General features: G+C 46.9%; 1 protein-coding gene across 1 annotated transcript in view; it reads left to right on the top strand.

The window, feature by feature from the left end:
• Positions 1-16,234, top strand: part of tmem117 (transmembrane protein 117) — an 18,321-nt gene extending 2,087 nt beyond the window's left edge. Inside the window, exons 3-6 of the mRNA XM_056281706.1 lie at positions 373-566; positions 724-883; positions 9,636-9,765; positions 15,567-16,234. Of these exons, the coding sequence (XP_056137681.1) occupies positions 373-566; positions 724-883; positions 9,636-9,765; positions 15,567-16,234 (1,152 nt within the window). The remainder of the gene's footprint in view (positions 1-372; positions 567-723; positions 884-9,635; positions 9,766-15,566) is intronic.
• The last annotated feature ends 11,269 nt before the right edge of the window (positions 16,235-27,503 follow it).

Genomic DNA, 27,503 nt, shown 5'->3' with positions numbered 1-27,503 from the left:
CCCTCCCCAAAAAAACCTGGATACTCACCTGTCTAATGCTGCTTTCACATTCGGTACGCTTGCTCGAGTCCGAACCCGACCTCGCTGGTCTGCTGTCACGCGGGACTCGGTTTTGCTGAATCGCAGCACGTTTGGAGTAACGCTTTCATCATCGACGAGCGGCAGCCAGCTCCGAGGACAACGTGCCCAGCCGGATCCAAGCCAAACATGGGAAAACGTTGTCGCCTCGTGGTTTTAGCGACGCTTGTCGATGCGGCGCCGCAACCGAATTGACGTGAGCCGGCGATGTGCGTCCGTGCTGCAGGTGGAGGTGTGTTAGTGAGGAATGGACTTGCTGCTTTACTTTGCGGTCCACTCTCACACATCTCGAAGGTAAAGCCGTCTCTAGACTTCCTGCTGGGGCCAGAATCTCCAGAATCTCCAGAATCTCCACCCACATGCCACATGGACATTTACTACATACGCTTGCAGTTCAGGTCCTCAAATGAGACCGGGTTGCTTTCATACCAACCGCTGACCCGACTGCAGTTTGCGGACTCCAGACCGCCATTTTCAAGCCGACTCAAGTACAGTTCTACGGGGCACACCCGAGTTTGGGGAGGGGGGGGGGGGCTTTCACACCAATCAAACGAACCCAACTTTATGGTCAATCCCGGGTCTGCACCAGAAACTCAAACGAGGACGCCACCCCTCCCCTAATCCTCTCGTCTCTCCTCCCCCCAGGACGGTGCTGATCTCGCTGACGTCGGTGGTGGTCCTGGTGATCAGTACGGACTGGATCAGCTGGGACAACCTGAACCGGGGCTTCCTGCCCAGCGACGAGGTCTCCAGGGCCTTCCTGGCCTCCTTCATCCTGGTGTTCGACCTGCTCATTGTAATGCAGGTAAACCCCCTCGCCCCCTTACCCCCCCCACCCCCGTGGCCAATTAGAGAGGGGAACTACTGGCATACTACACCGCCTATCATGCCAGTTAACACCCCCCCTCCCCTCCCTCCTCCCCCTTCGGTATTAGTCCATGTGGCACTGCGGCACAGAGCAGGGAGAGGGGTGTTTGATCACTCACCCTCAAATGTAACACACCACCACTCTGTCTTACACACACACACACACACACACACACACACACACACACACACACAAATGTATTGCACAATCACACTTTCTCTCTCTCTCATTATCTCACACACTAACGCTGACACACATGCACGCATGCAGTGTACATCTACTACCTCCATCCATCACACAGACACACACACACACACACACACACACACACTCTCTACCATACACTTGTTTCTTCACATCTCCCGTCCTCCTGTTCCACTGTTCCTCCCTTCCAGACACCAGCCATGATCTCACCCTCTCCTTTTCCTCGCCTGTGAATACTTGTCCCCCCCCCTCCCCCTCCCCCCCGCCGCCGCCCCCAAATGATGACTCAGAACTTCGAGGTTTTCTTACTTTCTCTACTGTTGTGGGGTTTTTTTTCCAGGCAGTGTCCTCCCTCCCATAGGACAGTGTTCATCAATAAAGCCTGTTCCAGTGGCTTATGAATATGCAAATGTGTTCGTCTGGGTGAAAAAACACGACTGTGTATCAAGGGGGGGGGGTGGAGAGCGACAGAGGGAGAGACACAGAGGGGGGGGCAGAGATAGAGAAAGACAGAGGGGGAGACAGATAGAGACAGAGGGAGAGACACAGAGAGGGGGGAGAGACATATAGAGCGAGAGAGGGGAGACAGAGAGAGAGGGGGAGGTAGAGAGAGACAGAGGGAGAGACACAGAGGGGGGGGACAGAGATAGAGAAAGACAGAGGGGGAGACAGATAGAGAGAGACAGAGGGAGAGACACAGAGAGGGGGGAGAGACATAGAGCGAGAGAGGGGAGACAGAGAGAGAGGGGGAGATAGAGAGAGACAGAGGGAGAGACACAGAGGGGGGGAGGGACATGGGGGGAGACAAAGAGAGGGGGAGGCAGCGATAGAGAGAGAGAGACAGAGGGAGTGACACAGAGAGAGATGGGGTGACACATAGAGGGAGAGAGGAGGGAGACAGAGAGAGGGGGAGATAGAGAGAAACAGGGGGAGAGGTGGGGGACAGAGATAGAGAAAGACAGAGGGGGAGACAGATAGAGAGAGACAGAGGGACAGACCTAGAGAGAGAGGGGGGAGACATAGAGAGCGAGAGAGGGAGACAGAGAGAGAGGGGGAGGTAGAGAGACACAGAGGGAGAGACACGGGGGGGGGACATGGGGGGAGACAGCGATAGAGAGAGAGAGACAGAGGGAGAGACACAGAGAGAGAGGGGGTGACACATAGAGGGAGAGAGGGGGCAGACAGAGAGAGGGGGAGATAGAGAGAAACAGAGGGAGAGGTGGGGTACAGAGATAGAGACAGTGGGAGAGATAGAGAGAGGGGGAGATAGGGAGAAACAGAGGGAGAGGTGGGGTACAGAGATAGAGACAGAGGGAGAGATAGAGATAGAGAGGGGGGACAGATAGGGAGAGACGGGAGGAGACAGAGATAGCGCGGGGGTGATAGAGAGAGAGAGGGGGTGACACACACAGAGAGGGGGGGAGACAGAGATAGGGAGTACAACATTTATTACAATGTACTGTATGGCAATAAAAAATCGACTGCTTCAGGAGGCAAAAATATGGAACCTGCTTATGTGATGACGCCTATGTATTTAATATGTGATGTGACGTTGGAATCTTCTGCAAACTGCTTTAGCAACAACATATTGTTGGCTCATGCCAATAAAGCTATTTGAATTTGAATTTGAGAGACAAAGGGAGAGACACAGATAGGGGGGAGACGGTGATAGAGAGAGACAAAGGGAGAGACACAGAGAGGGGGAGACAGTGATAGAGAGAGACAAAGGGAGAGACACAGAGAGGGGGAGACAGTGAAAGAGAGAGACAAAGGGAGAGACACAGAGAGGGGGGAGACAGTGATAGAGAGAGACAGAGGGAGAGACACAGATAGGGGGGAGACAGTGATAGAGACAGAGGGAGAGACACAGAGAGAGGGAGACAGTGATAGAGAGAGACAAAGGGGGGGACACAGATAGGGGGAGACAGTGATAGAGAGAGACAGAGGGAGAGACACAGAGAGGGGGGAGACAGTGATAGAGAGAGACAAAGGGAGAGACACAGAGAGGGGGGAGACAGTGATAGAGAGAGACAAAGGGAGAGACACAGAGAGGGGGAGACAGTGATAGAGAGAGACACAGGGAGACAGTGATAGAGAGAGACAAAGGGAGATGTATATGGGGGAGAGAGAGAGAGAGAGACAGAAGGAGAGACAGAGAGAGAGGGAGAGACAAAGGGAGATATATATGGGGGGGAGAGAGAGAGACAGAAGGAGAGACAGAGAGAGAGGGAGAGGCGTTTTCAAGCCGCTAGCCAGAATCATGGGCCAATCCTGTTTGTGTTTGTGTGTGTGTGTGTGTGTGTGTGTGTGTGTGTGTGTGTGTGTGTGTGTGTGTGTGTGTGTGTGGTTTTGAGTGCGAGCCTAATTCAACGCAGCTCCTCCAAACACTTAATGACCATATTTCTTCGGGCCTTGTTGGTGCATATTAGAGAACACGTCGCCGAGCTAGTATTTAGTGTCCCCTAAATGTACGTTTCTACTCTACTGATTATTCTAATTACCGGGAAGCTGCTTATGCATAGGAGAACAAACACTCCCCTCTGCAGGAGCCTGGCAGGGATGCTCGTAATTACCACCCTGATTTAAGTGATAGAACAACTGCACCGCTGCGTTACGTTTTTCTTGTTTACTGTTTCACGGCATATTCCCTGGTTTGCCTCGTTCAGTTCGCCCGACAGGGTTTCGCGTCGTAACCGATAATGTAGGAAAAGAGCAGAGCCTCGGCCTTTGTGAGTTTCCTCTAAAAGAGATTTTCGGCCGAGACCTTGTTGGGTTCCCCGTCCCTCCTGTCGCCTCCCATCTCCAACGGCAGAGCTGATGCGACGCGAAGCACAGTCTACATATTTTGACATCTCCATTTTACTGCCAGTCAGCCTCTTCAGCTCGCTTTCCCTTTAGCTCGGGCAATATATCAATATCTGGTTTGCGTGGTTTTTGTGTACCGCGGGACCCTCCCCCCCCCCCGTATGTCGTTTTGCACGGCGAACAGCAAACACCTTTACTGCTGTTATTTATGGTTCCAGCTACCTCGCGCTGCTGCTCAGCCTCGTGTATTCGCGGCCGTTCGTATTTCACATTCCCCCAGAGGAAGTCGATAAACGCTCATTGGCCGCCCCTTCCGACATATCTGCATTTCCCTTAATCTCAGAAGAGCGGGGTGCTGCAGTTAATCTCCTACCTCCATGAGAAAAGACAGACTTTTTTGTTCACAAACTAATTAATGCCCCAATTAGTGACCTGGCTCGATCATCCTCCCAGCTGTTGTCTGGCTTAGAGATTTACGCAGGATTTTGGTTTTTTTGTTTTCAACTATTTTTTTTTTTAATTTGCATGTGTTTGCTCTGAAGACATTTCACTATGGCTCAATTGGTTTTTGAGAGATGACGTAAAACTCGCGAAAACTGATTTGTATTTTGGGTTGGTTCAGCCACCATTTTTGAGGTATTCTGTGGTCAAAGCCATCTGATGTAATCAACTTGGAGCCTTTCTTTGCACTTGCTTCCTTTTATTGGTGAAATGGTACACTTGTCCATCCATCCATTTTCCAAGCTGCTTATCCTGGTTAGGGTCGTGGGATGCTGGAGCCTATCCCAGCAGTCATAGGGTGGAAGGTGGGGAAACACCCTGGGCAGGTTGCCAGTCCATCACAGGGCCGACACACATTCACACCTAGGGACAGTTTAGTACGGCTGATTCACCTGACCTACATGTCTTTGGACTGTGGAGGAAACCGGAGCACCTGGAGGAAACCCACACAGACACGGGGAGAACATGCAAACTCCACACAGAGGACGACCTGGGACAACCCCCCATGGTTGGACAACCCTGGGGTTCGAACTCAGGACTTTCTTGCTGTGAGGCGCCAGTGCTAACCACCGCGCCGCCGTGCCGCCCTGGTACGCTGGTGTTGTGAGAAAAGCTGCAATAACAAGCCCCACGATGGAAAAGGTAGAAAAGTTGACCACGAGGCAAGATTTCTTTTAGGTTTCCCACCTGGAAAAGAGGCTATGGACAGCAGTAGAGGAGATAACAAAGGGACCTATTACATATCTCTGCTCTTTGCAGGATGTTCTGCGGTTCTTACAGGACCTGTTTGATGGTGGCTGTGCTGCTTCTACCTTGGGGGTGTTTGCAGCAGTGATGGCAGTGGGTCATAATGGGTTTGGTCACTTCACAATCAGTAGCCACTCTTTGGTCAAGCACTTCCTGATGGGGGTGTGTAGGCTGAGCCCCCTACTTGATGCCTTTTTCCTCAGTGGGACCTGCAGACAGTTCTGGACGGGTTGGCTGGCCCACCATTTGAGCCGCTTGGCCAGGTAGACTTGGAGTTGTTATCTATCAAGACAGCTATTCTCTTGGCTCTTACTTTGGCCAAGAAGGCGGGGGATCTATGTGCCTTGTTGGTACATCCCTCCTGCATGTCTGTCAGTGATGATTAGGGGTCAGTGTGATTGTGCCACATCCCATCCTTCTAGCTGAAGGTCATCACCTCCTCAATCAGGTTGAGGGTCAGCCGTCATAAATCCATTTCCCAGCAATCCGCAAGAGTTTAAGATGCTATGGGCGGCCTCACCTGTGACCCATAGAGCCCACTGTATGAGGGGCATTGCATCCTGTAGGGCACTTTTCAGGGAGTGTCAGTGGAAGACATCTGCTTGGCGGCTTCCTGGTCCTCCACTTTGGCCTTCGTGCAGTCACATATATCTCAGGGATAGGACTGCTGACTTGGTGCTCCATGCGGTGGTTGATGTAAGGTCAAGAGGGCATTGTCTTCAGTCGACTGACAGGTTGGCACATGCCAAGCCCTCGGTGGGTTGTTGCAGTACGATATGAGACCCTCAGATAGGGTAGCGCTCAACCGTTGGACTGCTGTTGTGGTGTAATACGGTACGAGACCCTCAGAGGGGGTGCAGAAATCAACGTTTGACTGTTGCTGTGTGGAGTGTTATGTTTGTTGGTGTCTGACTAGTGTCAAATGGCCTCCACCTTGGGTGTGAACCAATAGGCGAGCCTGTTAGAGGGTGGAGCACATATGACATAGAGATAGCAGTTACTCTGAATGTAACTCCAGTTCTATGAGTACATACCTAGCCATCTAACCTCTAGCCCAGCTGGCCCTCATCTTTGTTGCTGAGTTCAAAGGGAGACGAGCTGCGGAGACGCTGGGGTTTTATAGGTGGTGGGGGGTGCTGTGGGGCTCCTACCACTTGATTGGTTGGTGAGAGAAAAAAAGGTCTGTCTCAGGTGCTGAAGCGGCACCTCGAAGAGATAAGCCCACAGTGAAGCCCGTTAGAGGGCTACGGACGTACTCATAGAACTGGAGTTACATCCAGGGTAACTACTATTTATACTGTAGACAAGACAGTTGGTAATATCCAAGTACGAGGTTGGGGTCAGCACTCCAACTTTTTGCTGTCAGGTCGTATGGGTCACGGTTGTTAATAGATGACAGTTTAGCAAATAACAGTCCCTGGTGTCCCTGCGGGGTCTGTCTCGGTATGGTATTCTCTGTTCGCTTCTGCTTCTCCAGTTTGACGATGTGATGGGTTGGATAATGTACTTGAAATCTCACATAGTTTACTGTTGTTTACGGTATCGTCGCAGATAATGCACATACGTAACTGACAAAGACCGATTGAGAGCCCAGAATGCCAACTCCAGTGTGTGTGTCTGTGCACGTGTGCAGCGGCGATGCTAGGGTCTGTTGGGGCCCAGGCAAAAAATGTTCAGGAGGGGCCCCCAACCAGCGTTCGTCGCCATTATGTTATGAATAATCTGACACCAACAACAAAATATACGAAATATTAACTTTTTTTTTCTGCTCCCGAGGGATAACTCCGCTTCATTTTCCTTCGTTGATATATCTTGGTGTGGATGCTGGGAGTAACGTTCACTTTCGGAGGGGGCAGGCAGCGCACGTGCAACGCGAATGACATGGGGCCCTTACCAGGGAGGTTTCCTACTGTGATGTCATGTCATTGCAAATCGTCCATTGGTTGTTTAAGGTGGAGATGGCTTGCTGTCACTGCTTTGGAGTAAATTCTGTCAGCCCTCGGGAGGCCTCCTACTGCCTGCACGTGTGTTAGTGTGTCTGTCTGTGTGTAATGTCAGCGTTCACGTGTGTTTGTCTTCACGCTCACTCGGGTATGCATGCAGTTGTAAAGGCATCCGTTTGTGCACATGTGCATGCGCTGTGTATCGGCGGACGATGCGCACACCACGAGTACGTCCCAAGTGTTTACCACCCCTATATGTCCTAGAGACTAATTATTTTCTGCAAATGTAGGTGCCTGGCTTAAATGCCATGCCTGCTAGTGCAGCAGAACTGCTAACCACTCTGGAGGAGCTGAGGACTTAATTAATATCGAGGGGACCATCCACTCTCCTGTTCTGCAGCTGATGGATTTCAGCATGCACTGCTCTGGAGCACACGAGGATATAGTGAAGTCAGATATTCCAGGAATTCCTTCAGGAAAAAGGAAATGTATGAGCGTCCAGGCGGCATGGCGGTCTATTCCGTTGCCTATCAACACGGGGCTCTCCGGTTCAAATCCCCGTGTTACCTCCGGCGTGGTCGGGCGTCCCTACGGACACAGTTGGCCGTGTCTGCGGGTGGGGAGCTGGATGTAGGTATGAGTCCTGGTCGCTGCACTAGCGCCTCCTCTGGTCATTTGGCGTGCTGGTTCGGGGGGGGGTGCTGGGGGAAATAGCGTGATCCTCCCACATGCTACGTCCCCCCTGGCGAAACTCCTCACTGTCAGGTGAAAAGAAGTGGCTGGTGACTCCACATGTATAGGAGGAGGCATGTGGTAGTCTGCAGCCCTCCCCGGATCGGTAGAGGGGGTGGAGCAGTGACCAGGACAGCTTGGAAGAGAGGGGTAGTGAGGAAAAAAAAAGGTGAGGGGGGGGGGGAATGTGCAAGGAAAAAGGAGGATGCTTAGCAACATTGAAAAAAGTATGAATGTTGATTATGTACTATGAATGATAAATGATAATGTGCATGATGATGATGATGATGAAGGTCAGTAGTAAGACCTCCTGTTAGCTGCAATTGTTTGCTAATTTGACATCGGTTGGCCGTTTTGTGACTTGTGTTTTCAAACATGGAAAGCAATTCATCACTACTATACGCACTGAAATCTATGCTATCAATACTGAGGACACAATCACAATCTATTAATTTATTTACTAGCTTTATCTTTATTAATTTATTTACTATAGCTTTATTTTTTATTAATTTATTTACTATAGCTTATCTTTATTAATTTATTTACTATAGCTTTATCTCTATTAATTTATTTACTATAGCTTTATCTTTATTAATTTATTTACTATAGCTTTATCTTTATTAATTTATTTACTGTAGCTTCATCTTTATTAATTTATTTACTATAGCTTTAACTTTATTAATTTATTTACTATAGCTTTATTTTTTATTAATTTATTTACTATAGCTTATCTTTATTAATTTATTTACTATAGCTTTATTTTTTATTAATTTATTTACTATAACTTATCTTTATTAATTTATTTACTATAGCTTTATCTTTACTGTAGCTTTATATTTATTAATTTATTTACTATAGCTTTATCTTTATTATTTACTGTAGCTTTATCTTTATTAATTTATTTACTATAACTTTATCTCTATTAATTTATTTACTATTTACTATAGCTTTATCTTTATTGATTTATTTACTATAGCTTTATCTCTATTAATGTATTTACTATTTACTATAGCTTTATCTTTATTAATGTATTTATTATAGCCTTATCTTTATTTATTTAATATAATTTTATCTTTATTAATTTATTTATTATAGCTTTATCTTTATTATTAACTGTAGCTTTATCTTTATTCATTTATTTACTATAGCTTTATCTCTATTTTATTTACTATTTACTATTTACTATAGCTTTATCTTTATTAATTTATTTACTATAGTTTTATCTCTATTAATTTATTTACTATTTACTATAGCTTTATCTTTATTAATTTATTTACTATAGCCTTATCTTTATTTATTTACTATAATTTTATCTTTATTAATTTATTTACTATAGCTTTATCTTTATTAATTTATTTACTATAGCTTTATCTTTATTAATTTATTTGCTGTTTACTATAGCGTTATCTTTATTAATTTATTTACTATAGCTTTATCTTTGTTTTTCTGTATGAGGAGTCCATGGAGAGTGTTGACCACTGCTTTCCGTAGCTGATTGAGACAAGCTTCTTAAAAACAAAAAAATCAGTCCCTAAGAAACTCAATGGAGAGCTAATGTGTGTTTCTACAAGGGAACTCAGTACTGACATGAAGCACTGAACCTCTTCTTCACATTAGTTTACTTCTCTCTGGGAAAATACTTCACTGCTCTTCAGGGTTGCATGCTAATATTATTTGCGTGTGTGTGTGTGTGTGTGTGTGTGTGTGTGTGTGTGTTTGTGTGTGTGTTTGTGTGTGTGTTTGTGTGTACATTTCAGGACTGGGAGTTCCCTCACTTCATGGGTGACCTGGATATGAACCTGCCAGGAATGTCCACCACCCACGTGAAGGTCAAACTTCCCGTTTGCAAGCGGATCTTTAAAGAGGAGTACCACATCCACATCACAGGTACTGCGTGAGTACACACAGCCGCTGCGTACTGTACACATAGTGTGTTGGGGACATGGAGACCGTCCGTACAGCAGAAGCTCCTTCGGCTCACGTTATTACCAGTTAACCGAGTAAACAGGAGAATTTTCTAATTATGAAACGAGTAATTAGCTGCACTTTAAAACTGTGGCCTGACTCCCGGCGCAGTTTGGGAAGGTAAGAAGAAAATGGCCCTGACTGAACACAGATGAGCAATAAAAATCCACAGCCTGGTGCTTTTCTCTGATTCAAAATGTTGCTCAAAAATAGAAAACATAATGGAAAACATAATAGATACAAGTTTAAGAGATTCTTTGTGACCAACAAACTGCTAAAGTGATTATATATATATATATATATATATATATATATATATATATATATATATATATATATATACATATAAATACAGGTGTTTTTGATGCTTTTAGTTTATTCACTGGTAGAGAAGCACTATTTTTTCACACCAAATTTCCATTTAATGAATTCTGTGACTGCTCCCACGTGGATTTTCTTGCTGAGCTGCGGTTCACTTTGTTGGTCTGCTGTGTGAAACGGAGCTGGACCAATAGACGGGTTCGACGTCTTGGTCCAAAGCAGGTGAATTATAGTTGGGATATGCCCTAAAAACCAATGGAAGAGATGAAAAGCCAAAATCCCACTGTAAGACTTGAGTCAAGCCTGCTGTTGAGTTGTACTGAATACCAAGCATCCCATCACATACACCCGTTTTTGGGGGGTTTTTCTGTAGTTCCTCAACATTTCTGTAGGGTAGCTCATCACAACACCCATGTATAACAGAATGGTTCATATAGATGATGGTTGCGTCCAAAATCACATACTACTTACAACACAGTACATGTGTATTATCTTCCAGTGTGCTATTAGTATGTGAGTAAAAGTACAACAGCTGTTAGGACCGACTACTTCCTCATAGCGCTGCACCCAAACCTCTGCTGGTGTGATGACCCACAGCTTTTCTTTAAAATGGAAAAATAAAGGCGTCCGGGAGGCGTGGCGGTCTATTCTGTTGCCTACCAACACGGGGGTCGCTGGGTCGAATCCCCGTGTTACCCCCTGGCTTGGTCAGGCGTCCCTACAGACACAATTGGCTGTGTCTGTGGGTGTGTGTCCTGGTCGCTGCACTAGCACCTCCTCTGGTCGGTCGGGGTGCCTGTTCAGCGGGAGGAGGGGGAACTGGGGGGAATAGCAGGATCCTCCCACGCGCTACGCCCCCCCCCGGGTGAAACTCCTCACTGTCAGGTGAAAAGAAGCGGCTGGCGACTCCACATGTATGGGAGGAGACATGTGGTAGTCTGCAGAACCTCCCCGGATCGGCCGAGGGGGTGGAGCAGCGACCGGGACGGCCCGGAAGAGCGGGGCAATTGGCCAAGTACAATTGGGAAAGGGGGGGGGGGTCCTAAAATAAATAAATAACTAAATAAAGTAAAAAGTGAAGAGTAAAACTTGGATTTAAAGCGTCCCGCTGGGTTGGGTTTTGTGTTGCCCTTCGCCATTGGTCGTCGTGAATTATCGCAATGCATTGTGGGACATTTGTGCTAGCGCACTGTCCAGTCTTTGCGTACTCTGAAACGTCTCTGTATGTAGTATGGCATCCTGGTATTTCTCACATACTATATGATGTGTACTGTGGTGTCAAACACACTAAAAACGCTCACATACTATTGGGGTGTACTAGATCATATGATAGTACGTGATTTCGGATGCAGCCGGTGTCGTTTTGTTGGCAGTCTCGGAAGCCCTGTTGTGTAGCTGTTTACGTTACATAACTGAATGGGCTTCAAGGAAAAGAAATAACATCCATGGTCAACACAATTATCAGAGAGATTTGGATATTTCCTTCAGCTACGATCGCCACAAATGAACGCTGCATTCAAAAGCTCTGAAGCCTAAATGCTGTTGACGTGAGCACAGAGCCCCGCCGGGCTAATCTGTGAACGGTGTCCAAATGTGCTTCTGAACAAACATAAAAGCGTCAAAAACTGATTTTCACTCATCTAAATTCATGTTTGTGTTAACTTACAGACCTTATATAAGTCCTTTCATGAAAAACCCGGCACGGATTGGGCGGCGCGGTGGCGCAGTGGTTAGCGCGGTCGCCTCACAGCGAGACGGTCCTGGGTTCGAGCCCCGGGGTAGTCCAACCTTGGGGGTCGTCCCGGGTCGTCCTCTGTGTGGAGTTTGCATGTTCTCCCCGTGTCTGCGTGGGTTTCCTCCGGGTGCTCCGGTTTCCTCCCACAGTCCAAAGACAGGTAGGTCAGGTGACTCAGCCGTACTAAATTGTCCCTAGGTGTGAATGTGTAGGTGTGACCCCCACCCCCCCAGCACCACCTCTACATGCCCGGTCGGCAGCCGCAACTGTGCATCCAGGATCGAACTATTCCGCCACCAACGGACTCACAAATAGGAGAAGATGGTCATTATTGGATACGATGGACAGCCAACCAGCCCGGTGTGGGCCCTGTGACGGTCTGGCGGCCTGTCCAGGGTGTCTCCCCGCCTGCCGCCCAATGCCTGCTGGGATAGGCTCCAGCATCCCATGACCCCGATTGGGTGAAGCGGTTTGGATAACGGATGGATGGGTGGAAAACCCATTCATTTTCCCCATAGACAGAGCCAAGGCACATGAACGCTAGCCAGCATCCGGGTTTCAGGTCTTAGAACAGGACAGACCTGCACAGATGTACCTGGTTTTGGCAAACAGGTGTCCTGTCACCTCTTCCCCTGTACCTCTCGTTTTCAGTGTCCTCATAGCGGCCCCCCGTTAATTGAGACAAAATACCACGTTCTCCATCTCTGTCTGTCCCTAAACAAATTCTCCGGGTCAGACTATATCTCATTCGAAACCATCATCCCCCTACCCTTTTTTTTCCTTCTTCTTCGTCGTCTTCGTCGTTCCGCTGTGTGCGCCGAGGCAGTCACCGCCATCAAGGGGAGGCAGAACTAATGTCCCCATGGTAAATGTTAAGCCGTTCAAACGCTCACTGACTCGCGCAAGGTTGTTAACCCTAATGCATTGCATATCCATTAAGCATTATGGAAATGGCCCCGCTGCAACGTGATTGGTTTAACTAAAAGCTTATTAGCGATATATCTCAGGGACTGCGGGGGGGGGGTCGTCATGTATAGCAGGGGAGCCATTTGCCTTTCCATCAGTCAACCATTACAGATGTCTTTCTCTCAGTAACGCAGCGAACACGCCGTGCAGTAGGCGACACCTGCACACGGGTTCGTTGGTCTTCAACATGCAAATTAAGCAGTTTCTCTTTCTTTTTTTCAACAAATAGACGATGAGCAGTTATCTGTTTGACTTTCTGCTGTAAGTACCGTATATTTCACTTGCCTTCCTGCTATAGGCAGGAAATGGTGGAAAGCTGTCCTGTGAGCGTGGTGCATGTCGGTTTGTGTGTATTGTGTGTATGTGTTAATACTCCTGTCAGGTGCAGCAAGACTTTGCAGTTTTTGGAGTCCGTCTCTGTTTTATAAGCAGCGCTCATGTGGTCCATAGGTAGGTTTCATTTTCACAGTCGTCCACCCTTCACACTGGACACACCTCTGCAGCTTTTCGTCTACAGTTCACGGTAACTAATGGAGGACGAATCCACAATCCGCGTTCAGTGCTAAAAAGCACTCCACGAAACACGGGGCTCGCTGGTTCGAATCCCCGTGTTACCTCCGGCTTGGTCAGGCACAACACAATTGGCTACTACAGACACTACTACTACTACTACTACTACTACTACAGACTACTACTACTACTACTACAGTACTACTACAGCACTAGTACTACAGTACTACACCACTGCTACTACTACAGTGCTACTACTGCACTAGTACTACAGTACTATACCACTGCTACTACTACAGTAGTACTACTGCACTAGTACTACAGTACTATACCACTACTACGACGACAGTACTACACCACTACTACTACTACAGTGCTACTACTGCACTAGTACTACAGTACTATACCACTACAACTACTACAGTAGTACTACTAGTACAGTAGTACAGTACTAGTACTACAGTACTAGTAGTAGTAGTAGTAGTAGTACAGACATAATTGGCTGTGTCTGCAGGTGGGAAGCCTGATGTGAGTATGTGTCCTGGTCGCTGCACTAGCGCCTCCTCTGGTCGGTCGGGGCGCCTGTTCGGGGGGGAGGGGGAACTGGCGGGGAATAGCGTGATCCTCCCACGCGCTACGTCCCCCTGGTGAAACTCCTCACTGTCAGGTGAAAAGAAGCGGCTGGCGACTCCACATGTATGGGAGGAGGCATGTGGTAGTCTGCAGCCCTCCCCGGATCAGCAGAGGGGGAGGAGCAGAGACCGGGACGGCTCAGAAGAGTGGGGTAATTGGCCGGGTACAATTGGGGAGAAAAAGGGGGGGGGGTACGCTCCACGGTTCAGACAAAGTTAACGTGACGCTACAGCTGTCTATCATAGTGAATTCGTGTGGTCCTTTAAGAAATGTGGTCATTTTTTACAGTTGGTCACCGTCTTTTCTTACCGAGTGACTTCCTGCATCATAGCCTGGATCAGATTCCCAGCAGGAGTCACTCCATCACGGCACAGCAAGGCAGATAGGAGGGAATTTAGCAATAAAAATAAAGGGAACGTTTTTAAAGTGACCTCTCGAGATGACACGGGGCGCACAAGGTGAGGATCTGACGTGACCCGACGATTACAGGTCCGACATGTTGCGGATTAGAGGTATCAACCATTTTTTTTTTCCTACTATGATGGGTGATGCGTTCTCTTCTCTGATTCGTCATGTTGTCTTGAAACCCATCAAAATGGAAAACATAATACATTCAAATGCAAGAGGTTGTTCTGCAAACCAGCCTCCTGCTAAAGTGGAAGGATGCCGCACACAAGCAGGTGTTTTCATGCTCTTTTTATGAAGTGGCTGAAAAGTGTTATATCCTATGCCAAATTTCTGTTTAACGAAGGAACGGACTGCTCTCGTGTGGCTTTTGTTGCCAAAAGGACCACTTGAATTTACCGATGGACTGCTGAAGCATCACGTTAGCTTCAGCTGAACTGATATCAGATTATTTATTTATTTTTACGCTGAACAAGGGTTGTGGATTTGTCCTCCACTGATTACGTCGATTACATCAGGCAGCACGGTGGTACAGTGGTTAGCACCGTCGCCCCACAGAAAGAAGGTCCTGGGTTCGAGTCCAACCTTGGGGGGTCGTCCCGGGTCGTCCCCTGTGTGGAATTTGCGTGTTCTCCCCGTGTCTGTGTGGGTTCCCTCCCACAGTCCAAAGACATGCAGGTCGGGTGAATCGGCCGTACTAAATTGTCCCTAGGTGTGAATGCGTGTTGGCCCTGTGATGGACTGGCGGCCTGTCCAGGGTGTCTCCCCCCCGTCTGCCGTCCAATGACTGCTGGGATAGGCTCCGGCATCCCCACGACCCTGAGTAAGGATAAGCGGTTTGGATAATGAATGAATGAATGATCGACTACATCCATCCATCCATTATCTGAACCGCTTATCCTGCTCTCAGGGTCACAGGGATGCTGGAGCCTATCCCAGCAGTCATTGGGCGGCAGACGGGGAGACACCCTGGACAGGCCGCCAGGCTGGAGCCATGTGTGCAGTATGAAAGATGGATTATTATGAAAATGAAACCAACCTATGTGCTACATGAGCGGTGCAGGTAGACTTGGAAAAAAACACAAACTACTCCTTTAATGATTGCCCAGCTTTTGAATCAGAGTCTAATGGCAGTCATGTGTCTCTACTACAGGCAAGTGGTTCAACTACGGGATCATTTTCCTGGTTCTGATTCTGGACCTGAACATGTGGAAGAACCAGATCTTCTACAAGCCCTACGAGTACGGCCAGTACGTGGGTCCCGGAGAGAAGATCTACACGGTGGAGGAGCCGGACACGCTCAGGGACTTCAACCGCAGCACCCTCACCTATGATTGGCGCTCCACCAACGTGAACCCCATTACCAACCTCACGTACGTGGTGCGGGACATGTTTCTGCACAGCCGCTACGTCGGAGCCAGCCTGGACGTCAAGTGCCTGGCCTTCATTCCAAGTCTGGCGGCATTCGTCCTCTTCGGGTTCTTCATCTGGCTGCTCGGGCGCTTCCAGGACAGCGAGACCTTCCCGGAGAGCCAGGACAAGACCTACGAGAGGATCAAGAGGAAGTCGCCGTCGGAGTACAGCAAGGAGATGGGCGTGACGCCAGAGGAGGTGCATCGGACCATGAGCGATTCCCTCAAACGAACGGGGACGCCCATGCTGCTCTCTGTGGACGGGCCGCACTTCGGAACCGCCCCCTCCACCAACTCGGCCTCCCCGATCTCCACGGAAACCCAAGAGACGCACCCGAGCATTGTGATCGACAGCGCCGAGCAGGGGGAGCCTGCGGTCTCGTTCGACGTTCACAAGCCTTCTCCTTGACCGGTGAGAGTATGATCGATGTCCTGGATGGGGGAAGGTTGAAACCAAGGCCATTTTTGTGTGGGGGCCTCGGAGGGCCTTTTTTTCCCCACCCTACCCGATATGAAGACAGCATCGTGGGCGTCGTGGTCAGGAAGTTATTCTCGTTTTTTTGGCGGATTTGAAAAGTGGCTCGTCAGAATGTCGCCGGTTCGGTAAATGTTGATCAAAAGTCGGGTCACAAAATCCCACCGAAGGACAAAGAACAGTAACTGAACCCTTTGAAGACCACAGGGCCACGATGAGCTTCTTGATCTTGCGCTATTGCAGTCTACCCCCCCTCCCCTCACCCCCCTCTCCCTTTTTTCTTTTTTTTCTTCTTTTTTTTGTGTTTACATTTTTCTAAAAACAGTCTTTTTATCAGATCTCTCAACGGGCTCCAATTCCAAAAAAAAAAAAAAAAAGCAAGAACATCTCCTAAAGAGGACGCAAACTTTATTTACACGGTGCTTGCTGAAATGTTACGTTTTCATACTGTCGGTTTTCTTACTGAAATCTATTTCTCGGTGCCTATACCAGAGGAGCATTCTCTCCGGGGTCACGATGCTTGGGTGATCACGTGGACTCGAGCCACGCCACAACACTATTTACAGCCGCGCTAGTGCCTTGACTTTTAATACAGTGTGAAACGCATTGGTCTGTATGCTAACCAACACGCCCGACGATGTCCCGGGTCGGTCCGCTATAGCAACGGTGCGTTGTGTGCATTTTCATATCACGGGGACAATGGTTACCTCATCAGATCCACTGACTCATTCTGTGGCTTGTATTTATTCTTTTGTGATGTCTCTCTCCTCTCTTCACTCTCTCTCTCTCCCTTGAAAGTGTTCGTGTCGGAGTGGCACGATAACGACGACCCGTTAATTCCCCCTGGTTGCGTTTTCAAATCGGGCGGTAGTCAGCGCGGCAGGCTCGAGATCAGACTGCCTGCGCGTGGCTGCTGTGGCGCCCGCGTGGACTCCGGGCCGACGAGGTCACAAAGGTCGCCTCGCCCCCCGGCGGGAACGCCACCGTGGTGCCGGGCAGCTCAGGCGCTCCCGTGTCTCCTTTAAACAGAAACAACGAAACGGGACAGCTTGATACTTTGTGTCGTAATCGTGGCAGACGCACAGAAAATAACGGAAATTAGTTTCAAAAAAAAATAATCATCTCCCTCCGGGGGGGGGGGGGGGGACAGGATTCTGCTTAAACCAACGGGCCCCCCCCATCCCCCACCCCACCCCTCCACCCGCACCCATTCAAAACCATAATCCATACTTAAGTGGCTTATGTCGCAGTGTGATGATTTGTGTACTGCCACGTAACCGTGCATAATTTACTGTAATGATAATTGATTTCGCCCCCCCCCCCTCCCCTCCCCTCCCCCCCCCCATAAAGACGTGGGGAACCGCTGGACGATAACGGCAACTTGTTATTCGTATCCTGGGGCTTCGGCTGTACTAACACCACCGACGCACGGCCAGTGTTTGGGCCGCAGTCTGGCAACAAAACCAAAAAAAACACACAAAAAAACAAAAACAAAACCCGGAGACTCAAGACTATTCGCATCGGGCTGCCAAGCATGCTAGAAGAGTCCGCAGTTTGTTTTCTTTCTTTCTTTCTTTCTTTTTCTTTTTTTTACTTTGTCCTCTATTTTGTGACACCTGCTTTCAAGTGAAGCTGTGCTGTCGCTTTTTTCCTTCCCCAACAAACGAGTTTGCAGTGACCGCTCAAATGTGCAGGACTCCCGTACACACACACACACACACACACACACACACACAATGCAGCCAGCCGCATGTGTGTATTTGTGGCTATGCGCATGTGTGTATCTGTGTGCGCCTATGCAGTTGTGTGTGCACATTGCATATATAAAGACGTGTAAATTCGTGCGTGCGTGTGTGTGTGTGTGTGTGTGTAAAGGATGCTATGCTAAAAGTGTTGTGCGTGTGTGTGCACGAGATAATGCCTGTGTCCGTGTGTGCATTTAAACCCGGTTTTGTGTTTTGTCATACACAACTATACACGTTTATGTGAGAGCGGTTGTGTGGAGAAGGTCGGTTTACTTAGCGTAATTGGTCCCCAATCTTTCGTTGTGTAATCACCGCTTTACACATTACAGGTCAGAGAACTCACAACAGTCAAAATGTTCTCTCTCCCCCTCCCCCCCCCCCCATTTTGGGAGACAACTGCAGCCGTGTGAAAACGGGGCCACCTTTCCACAAACGAGCCGGCGTCTGAGTGAATGGCAGGACGCCGTTGCTCCGAGGTAGATCCGTACGGTGACGTGTTTCGTGTGCGCTGTGGGCGGATGAAGGATAAATGTTTACCCCTATGCTGACAGGCATTGAGCATCAGTCTGTCTGTGTGTGTGTGTGTTTTTGTGTTTTTTTGAAAAAAGCTTTATAATGGTGGCTCAGTATACTGTAAGTCTGTTAAACCCTGTGTGTTACCAATAAATTAATATGTTTGCTAAATACAGCGCTGGTTTGTCCACAGCAGGATGCAACGCTGAATAATAAGGCTTATTAAGAAGGCTTTTTGCCTTGTTACGTCATCCCCAGCCAGAAAAGTTCTGGTTTACATTTTTCTATATGATCGGGATGCAGTTGCCAAGCAACAGCATGGGTCAGTTGCCGCTGACCCAATTAATATGGGCGATATGAGAGATAATGATACTTTCTGCACAAGGACACCTGAATATGTTCCCTGCATACACACGACGCCAGGCTCCGGCTGGGATGCCTCTCACCAGGGGCCTGTCCCTGTGTTTGATTTAGACTAACGAGAAATCTGAGGTGAATTTCAAATCTTTCCACAGATAGCAGGAGGCTGGCAGAACATCCGTATGTCTCTGTGTATGTAAGTATGGATGTATGTATGTACAAGTTTCGTACCTAAGACATCGAACGACTGAAAACCTGGCATTCTAGCGGCTGGTATGGAGGATTTCAAGATTGAACATTTATGTGTAAACTGTATGAAGGGTTTACCTGAAAATTTGGCCAAATCGTTATGCGGATGGACAAGACCAAATCGGATGGGTCGAGGCCCGGGTTAACAACGGCTACCGCTGGTGCTGTGCCCTCACAGGGTGCTGATGGAAACGATAAAATCCGCTGTGGCGACCCCTGAGAAACAGAATAAACTGGAAGAGGAAGAAGAAGGTATTAATTCCATATAAGGCTTATTCACTATCATAAGTGTATCACACTTAATGACTGAGCATCTATAAATTATCCAAATAATATCCCCGACTATGACTCGTTAAAAAAATGTGCAGCATTTCATCAGTGTCAACCAGTGACATCAATAGCAGATGCATATTAGACTGACTTATCTCTGAAACCAGATGATACAGTTGTTTGGTGGAGTGTAATGCATGGATTAACACTAATGCAGCCCTGTGCAGTAACTCCAGTTCCATGCAATACTTTGTTTTATATTTCCCACATCTGTCAGAGGATCACCGTGGGCTTTTGTACCGTACAATTATGATTTTCCAATGCTCAGTGTGGTGTGTGCATGTGTATTAGGACTGTGTAGCTATTGGCAAGCATTTGGTGATACAATTCATATTCCGATACGAGTGTCATGATTCAGGATGTTGTGATACTGCAAACGAGAAACCCCGTGAAATTACATCAGCAGAGTTGCAGCATCTCGCCCAGAAAAGGGAAACCGGGGCCCCCTCCTGGAGCCAGACCTGGGAAGGGAGCTCACTGGCCAGCATCTGGTGGCTGGGCCTTGGCCCATGGGGCCCAGTCAGACCCAGCCCAAAAAAAACAACATGGAGCCAAACAACATGGAGCCACCACCCCGTGGACCCCACCACATGCGGGGATGAGCATTGGAGTAGGGTGCAATGCAGGCCAGGCGACAGGCCTGCATTGCATATCTTTGTATACACACACACACACACACACTGACACACACACACACACACACACACACACATATATATATATATATATATATATATATATATATATACATACATGTACGTGTGTGTGGTGTGGATCAGTCACTTCTGAACCTGGATGTCTGAGAAAGAAGAAAAAAAGCTAAAAATCTGTAAAAATGTCCACAGTACCGATGATTATAACCCTCTTCATATTGAAACTGGATATTTAAGATTTACTTTGCTTCAAACATTATCTACCACTACAGTGGTTTGATGGCATAGGTTAGATGAGAAATGAAGAAAAAACCCTTCTGGGCCGGGCTAATTAAAAGATAGCACACTATATCAAGACGATGAGCCAGGCTGGTTATCAGTTATAATGAGCACTAATAAATCCAGCTGATTTGTACTTTTGTTAGAGCTGTATTGTTCTGGCAGCACATCACCTCTACCCTCGTCCATCTTCACCGGTTCCCGGTCAAGTCCTGCATTTCCTACAAAGTCCTCCACCTCACCTACTAATCCATGCCCTTGCCCCCCCCCCCCAGTACCTGTGGTCTGCAGACACGGGCCTGCTCGGTGGGGACCGAGCCTTCAGTGTGGAGCCCCCATCCTCTGGAGAGCCACAACGCTGCTTCTTTGGACACTTCAAAAACTCCTGGAAAGTCATCTGTTCGCCAAGGCCTATGGTCTCTAGTCACTTCTATCAGCCCCGGCAAGCTTCGCTGTTATTATTTCCTGTTCCTGTATTATTTGTTTTGTCTGCTCCACTATGTGTAAAGCCTACTTGGGTCCCATGAAAGACTACGTATAAATTTAAGTCGTCGTTGTTGTTATTGTATGATAAAGTAGAAGAAGAGAAATAAAATACCACGAGGGCCAGATGATGCGGGGACAGCAACTGTGACGTCTTCCTCCCTCTGCTCATCCCATCGCCCTGTTCTCTCCTCTCTCTCTAGGATGGCAGTTGAACGGTGGTTGTATGGCTGCTTTTTTTCACCCGTCAAGATTCAACTCTTGACTCTCTCCTTGCTCCATTTTCATCTCTCTGATGGCTCTCCCTGTTCATCCCCAAGCGGTCTTCGAAAAAAAAAAAAAAGAAAAGAAGAAAGTCACCTTTCCTGTTCAATTTTTTCTAGTCTAACTTGCAGCCGTTAACTGTACTGAAAAGACAAATCTGTCACTTCCATTTCCAAAATTACTTTACTTCCATTATTAACAAGTGTGCTAATGAGGCTGAAATATCTGTCATATGAAACATTTACTAAATAAGAAAGGCCCGTGGTGGCCTGGCGGCCCGTCCGGGGCGTCTCCCCGCCTGCCGCCCAATGACTGCTGGGATAGGCTCCAGCATCCCCGTGACCCTGAGAGCCGGATAAAGCGGTTTGGATAATGGATGGATGGATGGATGGAAATAGGAAGAAACTCAAATACTGTAAATTCAAATACTACGAGAGCAAAACAGCAAAATGACTGCAGAAACATTTCTAAAATGTCTTACAGATGCTGAGTGAATGACGGCCAGTGTCTTTCAGCTGCCACGTCAGACAAAGAGGATGAATGGTTATAAGCTACCAAATACTCCAGCTTTTCCTTACTGTTTGCTGTGTGTGTGTGTGTGTGTGCGTGTGCGCGTGTGTGTGCTCACTCTACCTTGCGGTGCCTTGAAGAATCGGGTTCACTTTAATGGGAAAGCGGAGGACGATAATGGCTGCTTCACAAAGCCGTAAAATGTTTCACTGTTGCCGAACTGAACGAGGGCTCTGATATATATCAGGGGTCTATTTAGGGGTAACAAGTGAGCTGTAGTCCGGATGAATAACGTTAATCTGAAAACCTCCAGCGCTCCGCTCAGTCCTCATGCTGAAAAAGCCTGCGATGAAAGAAATACCCTACTTCAAATGTGCAGTAGTAGCGAACGTCTAAATTGAAAAATCTCACCTGTCGGCATCAGCAGAAATGTGGAAAGGGCTCTTAATTTGCCCTCTTCTGGCCCTTTACTCTCCCTCTGCAAAGAGAGGGAAGCCGACACATGATCACTTTATTTTACGGCTAGCTCGGCGTCATATTCATAAATCAGTCATTTAGCTGCATAGGTTACGAATTACCTCACCAAGAGGAAGGGCAATTGGGTCATATGTGTGGCAACTATCATCCTACGCTGCCCCGTCCCCTGTAATATTGTATACGTCTATATACCTATATGTTTGTTGTATATTTTCAATAAAACATTATGCTAACACATTTGCTGCCTTGCATCGTTCTTTGACAAAGGCACCTTTCCTTTGATAGCTGGATCTGACAGTACTTCAAATCTTAATTGCTGGATGTTTCTGCAGGCCCAGGTATATAATGGTTTTCATCCCAAATGAAGTACGCAGTATCAGTGATTGATAGCCTCCTGCGGTGATAGAATAGCATAGCGGTTCTTAATCTGGTCCAGAGATAACCGCAGTACTGCTGGTTTTCTATTCTGCCAGCTGTTCATTATGTTAAACCTGTTGTTCAACGTCTAAAAACCGCCCTGATTGGAGGCTGAACGAGCGCGCTTCAGGTATGCCATTCTTAAAATGACCACTAGGGGGGCACTCCAACAGACGTAAGATGTTGGTAAACAGTGATCACGTGATTTTGCTGCAAAAATGCGCGCATACTATGCGTGACGCAGGTCATAAAAGGGCTTGCTAGACTTGTTCCTGCAACCCACAACTCAAGATGACGTTTTATAAATGTAAATATCAATCGATCAAAAATCCGCTTGCGCTCTGCATTGATTGGAGATGGAGAAGTTGCTTCTTTCGCTACCAAAATGCGCGCGCATACTATGCGTGACGTAGGTCATAAAAGGGTCAATGGGTGAGTTTCATAAAAATCAAACCATTGCAATTTGAGGTCATTATTTTGTCTATATTTGGTCATTTCTATAAAACTGCCATTACCAGTGTAAACTACTAATAAGACACGTTAGCCACCTAGCTAACGCGTCTGACCCTTTAGCCGCTAGCTAACGGGTCTGACCCTTTAGTCGAGCGGTTGGTGACGTCGCCTTGTGGCGCAGTACACCCCGTATCGAATCCAGCACCGGGCAACAAAATAACCGGTTACACCTGTAACACTGAGCTTGGACCCCCCCCCCCTCCGAATGAAGAGATAGTGCAAGCATCGATTTCTTGCGACAATATGGCGCCGACGCGAAAGGCGGAACAAATGTGGCTCAACGTTCTGGCCGGATCCCTTAGAGCGGTACACCGCCACTGGCTGGCTGAAAGCGCTAAAGAAAGGAGGCTAACAACCAACCGCCCGTCGGCTCCGACCAGAGGCAAGTATCAAAGCTAAACGTTGCGAGACTACCGCGAAGAATTGAAGGTAAGCTAAACTATTTTACTTGTTCAGCTGTTACACGGTCAGACTTCCGGTTAGGAAATGCCGTTGACTAATTAACGTCACGGCAGCCAGCGTAAACAGCTACAGCTAACAGTTAGCTTGCGTCGCCCCCTTCGCGCGTACGGTCACACCGGTGTGATTAGCCGTTTAGCGCGTATGCTAAAAACCGGTGCGATTAGAAAACTAGATTGTAGAGAAATTCTAGCCGAGTTGAGCTTTGAGGAAGCGGCGATTTAACATGTAAAACATATAGCAAATGCTAACTGAAAACCGCGAGAAGTCTAATAACGCTAATGAAAACAACGAACCTTGTGTAAACTACTAATAATACACGTTAGCTCTTAGCTAACGGGTCTGACCCTTTAGCCGAGCGGTTAGTGAGGTCGCCTTGTGGTGCAATACACCGCGTATCGAATCCCGCACCGGGCAAGAAAATAGCTCGGTTACACTTGTAACGCGCGCTACATAGCGTAAAAATAAGTCACGTGCTTAAGTTACTGATAGACTTTGCGATAGCGTTTGGTAGAAAATTTCTCTATTCGCGAATGGTTAGCCTGAGTTGATGGCATGCTTTACATTCGTCTCCATCTTTTTTTCTTTTCTTTTTTTTCCCGCTGTATAGACCCCCTGTCGCGTGACGTAAAAGCTGCGTTGTAAACAAATGCGCGCGCAGAACGTGTGGCAAAACACGGCCGAGAAACAAACGTGCGTCCCTGTGAAAGCTTAGAATTACACGGAGAGAAGTTAGAAATTTGGGGAAAGTGGAAATCTCAGAATATGTTGAACGTCTAAATTTACGCTGCGCACCGGAGAAAAACTTCCCGATCCGTTTGCTTGCTGAAGCTCAGTGGACACGTGATATGTCACGAAATTGCCAAACATCGGCTGCAGGGGTGTGACTGAATACTTCAGACACACCAAGTATATTTACGAAAGAATCAATGAAAATGAATGCAAGTCTTTAGAAGCATACCATTACTTTGTTGGTGGACATGTCCAAGACTGCTTTTACCATCCGTTATTGAAGGAAAACAAGTTTTGCTTCATCAAACCAAAGGTAAGCCCTCTTATTATAATTGTACGGTTGAATTGTTTGTATTCAACAAAAGTTGAATTGTTTGTACGGTTGTGAGCTCGAGGCTGGAGTCAAATTATGACCTCAAACATCATGACACAAGAAAGCTGATGGAATCGTTGTCAAATTTGAGGAAGGCAAGGCATTAACAACTCAAACTTTGGTTTGGCAGTTGCTCTACTAGGACAGTATCACATTTAGAGCTGTTACTTACGTATGTTCATTCACAGTACTTATTTGTGTAAGAAACGGATACATACCAGATGTGAAATGTTCTCCGCAAATCTTTGCGTTTGATATTTGCTCTTCTGACCACGTCTTCCAGTCCTCCTGACGGTCGCATGACTCCATGCCTGTCTTCTTTGTTTTTCGATTGCAGTTTTCCCTTTCAGCATGCGATAAAAATGCAGATGCTTATTTTTGCCATCTTTATGATTTGTGCAACCGACAGCACAAAAACTGTGGGGCATTTCGTTTCATTTTTAATCAATTTCTCTGCGATGATCTCTTCGAAATGACCGTAGTAATGTTTATAAACACGACTCTTGGCCCCTTTTTGCTTCACAATCTGTGGTGATGGGAGTTAATACTAACATACTTACCACCTGAGGGCAGCAGCTATAAACGTACACCACACAATACTCGATGCACATGTTAGCTGAGTTGTCACAGTACTTTAATAAATAGTTGTAATTGTTGAACCCAAGTTTATTCATTTATAATAAGGAAGCTGTGAGGATATGCCATGCTAGTGAGGTAGCCCTGCAACATGCTAGAACGTTCGATGGTGGTGCGAAGGAAAGTGAAAAAGACATCGCAGCGATAGCCACTGTGCCTGCACGGGCACAGAAACAGAGAACATCATGGCAGTCGAAAGAGCAAAAGGGCATAGAGACTTTTAATTGTAAAAGATGTGGCACTCGACATGCACCAAAACAATGCCCAGCTTATGGCAAAGTCTGTAATAAATGTAAAGGACAGAATCACTACGCGAAACAATGCTTTTCCAAGGGGAAACAAAGCCGAGGTGAACATGTGCATGCAGTGGAAGAAACTGATCTCTGTGATTCATTCTTCGTGGGAATGGTAGCGCTGGAAGATGTCACGCCTAAAGGGACTGAACAGTCGAGTGTGAACAGAGTTGAGCAGGACAAGTGGACTGTTCCATTATATATAAACGGAGCTGTCATTCCTCTCAACCTCGACACAGGCGCAAAGGCTAACTTGATGAATGAGCTCGACATCAAAGCCATGAAGGTAAAGCCACGCATTCGTCCAAATTCTATTCCACTCAAAGCCTACAATGGACAGCTCATCAACACCAAAGCTACATGCAGACTCAAGGTGAGAGTTAAAGGAAGAAAACGCAACATCATGTTTGAAGTAGTTCCAGAGGCACTCGACTCACTGCTAGGTGACCAGGCATGTGAAAATCTAGGCTTAGTCAAGAGGGTGTATCGCATCAATGTCAGTGCAACGAACAGTGTAGAGTCAATAGTGGATCAGTATCCAGACAGCTTCAAAGGGTTTGGTGTCTTACCATTCACCTATAAGATACAGCTAAAAGTACTGACTTGTCAAAAGGCCATATTTCTTTTACATACAATCTTTTATCAGCAAAGACTCCCCCTGCTCTGCATAAGATCAAGACAAGCTGGGAGACTGAACTAGGTATCACTCTGTCCGATGATTGGTGGGACACTGCAGTACGTGCAATACACTCATCCTCCTCTTATGCGAGGCTTAGTGTCATTCAGTTCAAAGTCCCTCATAGGATCCATTTTAGCAAAGCAAAATGATCAAAATTTACCCAAACCTCTCTGATGTTTGTGACAGATGCTCTCAAGCACCAGCAGACTTGACTCATATGTTCTGGTCATGCCCGAGTTTGATGGAATACTGGAGGTCCTTCTTTAACCTTATATCGGAGATTTTGGAGTTGAATCTGGACCCATCGCCTCAAATTGCTATCTTTGGTGTCCCTGAGGAGGGAGTTAAAATGACTACTAAACCAATTAATGTAATCTCTTTTGCCTCTTTAATTGCCCGTCGCCGTATTCTCCTCCTATGGAAAAATCGCTCACCCCCCTCAAACATGTCCTGGCTACGGGACTTATTGTCATTTCTGAGATTGGAAAAGATCAAATTTGCTGTCCAGGGCTCAGTTGAAAATTTTTACAAACACTGGCAGCCTCTTATCTCTCACTTTGAAACGATGTGCTCTATCCCATTGGACTAGAGCAGTGGATGTGTGATTTGGTTTAGACAACGGTGTACTGTTCTGAGATATGCATTTGCATGCATATACATATAATGTATATATAGGTACATTGGGCTTGCGTTTATGTTGGTGGGTATGCGTGCAAATATAACAATGTGGGGGTGCATACACCTTGGACTGTGGCCTCGCGGGGTGCAGGTGGCATTTGGGGGCAGATTGTCATGTTGATTTGGTGTATTACCAACTGTACATATCTTTTTTATTTTTTCCTTTTTTTTTTGTTTTTTTGTTTTTGGTTATGTATGTACAAGTATTTTGTACTTTGTCTTTGCTTATTTAATTCACTCATTTATTATTATTATTTTCTGCTGTCGTTGTGGTTGTTTGTGATGTTAGGTATTAGGGGGGAGACAATGGTTATCAATGTCTTCCCCTTTTATATACGTATATATATATTTTTTGTTTTTCTTTGTATTGTGTGCTTTTGTTGAGATGCCGGGGTTGGGTGGGGTGGGGTGGAAGGGTGGGTGGGTGGGAAAAGGAAATATGAAAAATGGTGACCTGTATTCCCAGTATTGTTTGTTGTTTGCTTGTTTTTCACCAATAATATATATATATATATATATATATATATATATAAATAAAAAAAAGATACAGCTAAAAGATG

This window comes from Lampris incognitus, chromosome 6 (assembly GCF_029633865.1).
Source record: "Lampris incognitus isolate fLamInc1 chromosome 6, fLamInc1.hap2, whole genome shotgun sequence".
Classification (NCBI taxonomy): Eukaryota; Metazoa; Chordata; class Actinopteri; order Lampriformes; family Lampridae; genus Lampris; species Lampris incognitus.
The sequence above is the reverse complement of the archived record's forward strand: the minus strand, read 5'-3'. Positions and strand labels throughout refer to the sequence as shown.